The sequence below is a fragment of the Alligator sinensis genome, unplaced genomic scaffold (genome assembly GCF_000455745.1).
Source record: "Alligator sinensis unplaced genomic scaffold, ASM45574v1 scaffold346_1, whole genome shotgun sequence".
Classification (NCBI taxonomy): Eukaryota; Metazoa; Chordata; order Crocodylia; family Alligatoridae; genus Alligator; species Alligator sinensis.
The window spans coordinates 486965-495313 of NW_005842765.1; the positions used below are offsets into that span (position 1 = coordinate 486965).

The window sequence follows — 8349 nt, forward strand, 5'->3', positions numbered from 1 at the left end:
AGATACTACCAGTAGTTCACTTTCTGCTTCAGACACAAACTACAGGCTGTGAGAGGGTTAAGATAGGCCTCTGCTTTCTTGGTAGCTGAATGGCATGAACAGTGTCTCTAGACTTGCTTCTTTTCCAAGGAAGAAAACAGCTTTCCTGCTTAAAACATGTACCCCAATTTTGAGGGGGCTGATTTTAGGGGGGGAAAGGTATATGAGAAAAGTTATATGTTGGATGTATTATAGGCATTTCCAGTAAAGCTAGGCTACAGGTTTGATTCCCTGTTTTTTGTTCTTCTAGCCCCATGCTTCTTGCATGCTTGACCACATAGCGTGGCCCACCTTAGAGCAGGTGCAGGGAGTCTCCTTGCTCAGTTTGTTCTATAGTGTGATGGTTAGATCATTCTTCTCAGAAATGGGAGTCTTGAGTTCAGATTTCGTCAGGATGAGGTAAGCCTAGAACTTAGTTCTTCTGCTTCCTAGGCAAATACTGTAACTATTAGGTTATTGGCTAGAGGGAAGTAGAACAGAAGTGGGACTAAGCATTTTGAATTGCAAGTAAATGGAGCTAGCAGCTGGCTTGAGTCAGGCGCTTAAGCTCCTAAGAGGGTGGGAATTCAGACGTACTTTAGCATTGTGCTTTAGTATTTATTATCAGCTACTTCGGTACATCTTGGAGCTTTCTGAATCACCCTTTGAAGGCACCTGTCATTTTACAAGTTATATAGGTGACCTAGATGCCTAATTCTGAATTGTACAAACATGTTTCTGAAAAATGAATTTGGCCTTGGTCCTGAAAATGGATCCTCATGAAGGCTGGCGTTGGCATTCAGTTGGACCCCCATTATAATCCCTGGGATTCCATGTGGTTATAGTGGTCTTCATGCATACAGCAGTCAAAAGACGGGGGCCAAATTTTGCTCTTTCAAATTGAGCTCATAAATTTGGGGTAGAGAAAAAACGTATCTGTTGGCATTTCAAGTTATATATGTATTTAGCCATGCTCGTAGATGTCACTAGTTTTAAGACAGGTATTAATTTTTAAAGATTTTGCTTGGTAGTCTGATTTTTAAAAAAATAACTGAATGAAAAAATTAAACTGAAAGAAGCCATGTCTCCTCATCTTTGTTGTTTTTGCTTTCAAATGGTTCAAAAAACCCTAGAAACATGTTCTAAAAATGTTGTATTGCAAGGAAATCAATATACATATATGTAAATCCCGGAAAGGCTTAGTATCAAATAGTGCTGGCAACTTGTAAGGTTGTGGATATAACACAAGTATTACATGCAGTATGTTGGCTACATTATTTACACTGTACATTAGCTCTGTTTCAGAAAACATTTTAATTACTTCTGAAGCCCCAAACACTGATAATTTATTCCACCATGCTATTTGAATGGAGACTGATTGTTGGAGGAGAGGTTTTTTTTTTTTAGACCTTTATGTACTAGAGAAAAAAATAGAAAAAAAAATATTATTATTTCATGGACTACTTTTAAAGCAGATATAATTGTTGGAAGGTAATTAGAGAGAAAACCTAATATCTCTATCAGATTTTTAATAATATTTGCGGCAACTGTCAAGAATTCATTTAAAAAAAATAAGAATAAAAGTTGATACGGTAGAAATTAAAACAAATGTGGCTCGTTTGTTCTAAAATATGCCATGTTTAATGTAAGAAAAAAGAATAAGTAGGTTTAGTACTGAAGTTGCTAGTGAGTATCTTGAAGAAGCAGTAGTAGTTTGAAGATATGCTGCTATAACTCTGTAACAGCATGGTAGGCTGTTTTATAGAGCTGGTGATTACAAAGCTCTACTTTAACTGTTTTTTTCTTACTGGCAGGTGTCCCACTGGCATGAGGTCAGAGGCTGTGAGTGTATTGCAGTTTGCGGTTTACACCAGAGTGTAGAAAATGCCGGCACCAGCTGGCAGCACATAATTGCACTGATTGCGGTCTGACAACTTATGCTCTGAAACAGAAATGTGATAAATATATAAAATATCACACAGGTTGGATCCTCTTTTGTATTTATCTATTTTTTTCATCTCAACAGATACGATATCTGCACTTATAAAAACAAGCCCTGTGGAACATTGGGTAAGTTTACAAAGTGGAACTTCAGTTGGTATTTGCTGTTTGCTTTATTGCTAGTTATCATTTGCTTGATTAATAGATTCATTTTTACCACTGGTGCCAGTAAGGTTTCTCATGGTAGTGCTGATAAAACCTAGTAGATCATTCAAATTTACCAAACAATTATCAGAGGAGAGCACTTACTGTTATTTCCATATAATTTATTTATATATATATTCATCATATATTTCAAAAATACAAAGAGGAGTCCCAGGCAGAAGAAGATGACACCTAGGGTAGGTACAGATGTTCAAAAAGCCTGAGGCGGAAGTGCTCTAAGTGTTGAGCTTTACTCAAAGTACCCTAGGTTAGGTTGGGAGCAAACAGAACAGACATTCGCCCTTTTGTGTGTGTGGGGAGGGGGTGGGCTCGAAACCTGCCTGCGCTGCTGGAGAATGCCAAGTCCAGATAAGCAGACTCCCCAATTTGTTGGCTTGGGTCCTGGGGGGTGGGGGGAGGCAGGCTGGATACATGCAGCAGGGGGGCTCTATTCCTCCCACCCCAGTTCCCAGTTGGGGATGGAGGGGTGGGGGAGACCTACTGCAAAATGGGCATGGCCCAGATCGGCTCCTCCCAAGACTACAAACCAGGAGGCTAAGGGGCTTGTGCAGCAGGGGGCTCTGTTTCTTCCCCCTATGGTGAAAAGGCCATCCAGCCTTTTCTGTCTTCTCTCTGTGACAGCCCTAGGGAGTGGGGTTGGGCCAGTGCTCACCTGGACCAGATGAGCTCTGGCTGAGGCTGGCATGCTGCCCAGGGAGGAGCCCCCGGAACACCAGGGGACTGCAGCGTAACTTAAGTCGCAAGGGGATTTGGCGCATGCATTCGATAGTGTGTGAAGTGCTTTAGTCTGATACTACATACATCCAGGTATATCTTAGACTGGGATCCACCATGTTTAAAGCAGTCTATGTACAGTAAACATCTGTTCAGTTACAGGTGTAGAGTGCTTTTGAGTGCTTATTGTGCAATAAGTGTAGCATTTGTACCTGGCCCTAATAACAGCAACTGGACCTTGTGGCTTAAATTGCCACCATGTTACATACATCAAAGCACAGCATCAAGACTACTTTTTTTTGTACCACCTTGTGGTAATGTAACATAGTGACATAAATAAGAGCAAATGCGGAAACTCCTTAGTGCTGTGACAACGTAACGTGTGCTTGTCAAAAATGGAGGACATGACTGGAGTCATGGTAGAGAGCTGTTTTTCTTGCTGTTTGTCACCAAAAAGGTGTGTTCGCTATTTGTCACAATTATTGCATTTCACTAGTGATTTTAACTGAAAATTTGTTTATTAAAGGGATTTCATGCAAGGATTACTTCTAATAGATACATAAATAACAAATAACTTTGCAACCTTGAATAATGCAGTAGGTTACCTTTACACGTGCTCTGGGGTGGGGGTGGGACATTTTAATTAGAACAGCTCTTGGGAACCACTCATGTATTCAGTGTCCTGAGCTTCAAAATGGAGGCGGGGCGGGGTCACTTTAACTAAATTGTTCAACAAACACTTTTAGATTATTTATATTTGAATTAAGCTACTGTTTCTGAAATTTGTGTGGACAGATGAGAACTGAAGAGGTGTCAGAATTATCACTAACACTGTTTTAAAGGAGAAAATTGCAAAGAAGTATTCAACCAAGAAAGCTTTCTCTTACCTGATATTTATACTAAATATATTTAACTATTCCTTAGTACTCTACTATTCATTTTTTTAAACTTTAGCATAGGTTCCTATATGGCAGCAGGCCAATGGGCAGGAGAAAAGGACTGGACAGATCTTTCTCTCCTTCCAAAATCCCAGCATAAGGAGCTGTGCAAGCAGCTGTGTAGAAGAAAGTAGCCCTCACAAAGTGTGCCTGCAGCTGCTCTAAGACTTCAATGGATGCTTTCTTAGCCATCCTTTGCACATACAGGCTCAGCACCTGGCTCAGACACTGAATTCTGGCTTTGGCCTCCACTGTCTTCTGCAAATCTAAAAGCATCATACAGAATTAAAAGCCACAAGCCTAATCGTGTAGTTGTTAATCATGTGAATAGGGGCTGTTGTATCGTGTCTTAAATATACAGAGAGAGATCACTTTACACACCACTGAAATGTGGCATGTCAGTGTGAGATCATGACAGTCATCTATAGAAGTGTCAGTGATACTATATGGCATTCAGAGTCAGGAACTGAAAAATACCTTATTCAGTTAAAAGAGGGGAATGTAGGCAGCTGGAATATTACTGTTATTATGGCTATGGATAGTTGACTGCCAACAATTTTTAAACATTTTTCTTAATTCTTTCATGACCAATTCTTTTTCCTCATGCACCTCATCCTTCTTCCCCAGTGACCACTATTCACCTTATTCCTACATTGTTTTAGGTTAAAAAAAAAAGCATAGTTTGGGAAACCTTTTCTCATAAAGGGTAATAGTTTGCCTTGCATGGCAGTTATCCTTTTTCCAGTCATTGTTTTGGAGTACTTGCAGGTAATTCCCTTGGAGGAGGTGTTAATGCTTCTTCCAGATAATAGACCCCAAACAGGAATACCTTGGTTAAAGTTCCTGGTCAGAGTTTATCATTAGTGTCAGTAAATTTAGTCTGTAATAGTATTCAACCTGCATGATATTTTTATGCTGAAGAGTGTGTGCATGGCACAGCAGAACTTTCTGCGTTAAGAAATCTTTAAACAGAACTTATAATACAATGAGGATTTAATTTCAGAAGACGATGGGTGATAAATGAAAAGGCCTGCCATGGTTAAGTGAATGCTTGTTATTAACATGTCTCCTTTCCCTCCATTGATGCATTTAGTTTTGTTTTTATAAAAATTCCAAAAATAAAAAACCCACTTGGGGTTTTTTTGCAGCTAAAAAAGTTGCTTGTATGTTTTTATGAACCCACTAAACTTAAACAGATTTCTTTAGAAAAATAATGTGGATACATTTTGCTTTCTGCAGCCTCAGGAATGTTAAAATAGAAATGCTTTCTTGAATTCCCTCTCCTGGCTCAAGTTACTAGGTGGTCCCAAGTTACCAGAAGTAAAATTTATAAATCTAACCCCTAGTCTAGACATTTTCCAGCACTGACTGCAGTTCAAAAAATATTAATGTCTAGCCGGCAAAGTGAAATTCCCCTCAGTGATTTTGCAAATGACTAGAAAGTTAACCTTTTGCCAACTGCTCCTTCTGTGTGTGGAGGTTATTAAAAAGAATTCAGGCATTTATAACTAGGGCTTTTAAGACTGAAACACCTTGGCATGACCCTTTGTGTCTCCTTCTGTTTATTCAGGCTTGGCCTCTGTGGCTGGAATGTGTGAGCCTGAAAGGAGCTGCAGCATTAATGAAGACATTGGCCTAGGTTCAGCTTTTACCATTGCACATGAGATTGGTCACAAGTGAGTGAGTTTAAAAAAATTATAATAACAATTATTAAACCATTTAACAATATAATACTAATAATTGTCATGATCTCCTAAATTTGGCTGTACCATCTCTCCCCTGGTGCTGCTGGTTTCTGTAGATAATTTCATTCATGAGAGGCAGTACATTTTGTTTGATGTATCTTACCTAGAACTCCAGCTTTAGAACTGAAGACTCATTGTTTACCCTTCAATTGCAGGTTCCAGTTTAATCTCTGCTTTTGAGATTTTGTTTACAGTTTTCCTACTCTGTTACACACACACACATGCTGTGATATTGTCTTTTTTCCTTCTTTTATCTATGTTTATCAATGAATCAAAAACAGTTAGCAGGTAATCTTTCTTTTCATATTTTATTTTAAATCATAATTCATATGATTTTGATTAAACCATTGCTTTTATTTTTAACATTGGTACAGCTGTGGTCATATTTCACACAGCCATGAAGCATGCAAAACAGAAATAACATTAGTCATACGTACAAAGCACCAGCACATCATTTTAAAAGAACATGATGTTATGGGACACCAATTAAATCTGAGTAGAAATTGGCTTCCAATGTTTCAGGTCCCCATTTGAAAGCTGGCACTAGGAGTAACTTCTGATGAATAAAAAATGACAAGGCACCTCCTATTATAATTCATCAAGTTTCCTTCTTTGTTTACATGGGTTGACCAATGCTGAGTTATGGATGTCATATTTTTCCAGTCATTAATTGATGCAACTAAAAGTTCCCATACAGACTAAAATGGAAACTGTCAATCTACTAATCAGATCTGCAGTTGGAAGTACACGCTTATTTCCAGCCCACCTATCATGCAAGATAATCGCTGGGCAAGTATGATCTAATTTATTTTATCTGTGAAAAAAGGCTTTACCCTGATTTTTACAGGCATTTGCACTGGGGTAGATCATTTTTGTAAATCCAAATACAATTGCTTAAGACCTTATAAAAAATAAGAAAACCTAATTTAAATTACATGTAGTCTCACTCTCTTTATGTTTCTTCTTCTCTTTCTGTAATTACTTACATGAGAGAGAGGAAATATTTTCCACTCATGGGGAAATAACCTCTATGATACACTAATAATTCTGGAATACATCTTCATTAACATCTTTGATGATCAGACCCAGTCTTACTGTGAATTTAGTGGACTGTTAACAGGGAAAAAGAACTTCATAGAATATATCTGCTCTCAGCTACTGCATGTCATATTGACATTATATCATGCAGGTATACATTTTATGCAGGTTATTCTACACACAAATAAAATATAATTAAATAGTGAAGTATATGCATAGCTATTATGCTATACAAAACTGCTATGATGACAGCGGTTTCTGAATCTTTTTGCATAAGGTTTGGATTTGAATTTGGGAACAATGATGCAGTCATCCTCCGTGTCCTATGGCCAAAGGATCTCTCTATCTTATTGAACTGCAGCTGTTTGTAACTACCTGCACTCTTGCTTTTTGGCTCTGTACTCTTTATTTGAAATTAAGGTCTCGGGAAACCCCTGGATAGTTTTGAGGCACCCCTGGATAGACTCAAGGCACCCCTCAGAAAATGCCAGCTCTTAGCTTTCACTTTTTTTTTTGACTACACAAAAATAATAGAGCAAATTTTCTGTTGCAAAGAACTCAGAAAGAGCCTAGCAAGTTAGAAATCATGGACTACATGTAGACATTGGATTTATGGCACGTTATAACCTGCCTGACACCTGGTAAACCCAGGTGACCTGAACTCTCTACATTTTACCAGCTACATTCTTTCACTAGGTCAACCTTCCCTCCTCCCCCTCACCTACCTGTCTCACACCTATTGTCTCGTATCGCCTCTGATCTTCACTGTCAAGCATTTACATTTTCACAGACCTGCATTTTGCATATTGGCTTCTATTCTACCATGGAGAACACAAAACAACAGCAGAATCTCCCTATGCCCGAAGAAGAGTGTTTGTGCCTGAAAGCTTGCAAAGAACAATTTATCCAACTATTTAGTTGGTCTAATAAAAGATATCACATTTACCCAAAGATCCTTGTCTGTTTATGCCAAAGATCCTTGTCTCCTTATACCAACACAGCTACAGCCAACACCAGCAGGTCAGAAGTCAGAATGTTTTTAACAGTGTGGATTCCTATTTCAGATCTCTGAGTTTATCACATGAATCATATTTGCACACTGAGCAGTGCTAATATTGTGTAATGCCATCCTGGCATCTTTGAAAGGATCTCAAGGCACCCCAGGGTGATGCGGCACCCTGGTTAAGAATCACTGCTCAGTGATTAATCATAGTTTGTGCCTGATTTCTTATTTGAATTTATCTAGGTTCAGTTTCCAGCCACTGGCATTTCTTGAAGTTCATATATGTATGTACTGAAGTGTAGATGTATCCCATGATCTCAAGATCAGAGACTTTTATGTAAGACTTTAGATTTTAAGGCTATGCATTTGCTGCAAGTTCCCTCATGTTCTTGTATTGAGAGGATAAAGATTCATGTGAAACCAACTGCCATTCAGTACCTCAAGTGTAGACTCCTGGCCTTGAGAAGGAGTTCCAGTGTCCATGTTCAACTCTCTCCCTTTTTTATATAAAACTATAGCGGGTATATATATTTGTAATAGTTGCTTATTGGCATCTTTTGTTGCTTTGTTTCAGTTTTTTCTTCCTTTCTAAATATTTTGCTACTGGGAACTTTATGTTTTCTTTACTTAAATAGAGTTAAATACATATTCTAATATTTAAATCTTCTGGATTTAAGTATTATCACTCTTGCAGGATGGTAATTCCAGCTAGTGACACCACTCTTTC

The 8349-nt window shown here is 38.4% G+C and overlaps 1 protein-coding gene across 1 annotated transcript in view; it reads left to right on the forward strand.

Annotated features, from left to right (window-relative positions):
- Positions 1 to 8349, forward strand: part of ADAMTS6 (ADAM metallopeptidase with thrombospondin type 1 motif 6) — a 345170-nt gene that overhangs the window by 136530 nt on the left and 200291 nt on the right. Inside the window, exons 8-9 of the mRNA XM_025216768.1 lie at positions 2045 to 2088; positions 5407 to 5512. Of these exons, the coding sequence (XP_025072553.1) occupies positions 2045 to 2088; positions 5407 to 5512 (150 nt within the window). The remainder of the gene's footprint in view (positions 1 to 2044; positions 2089 to 5406; positions 5513 to 8349) is intronic.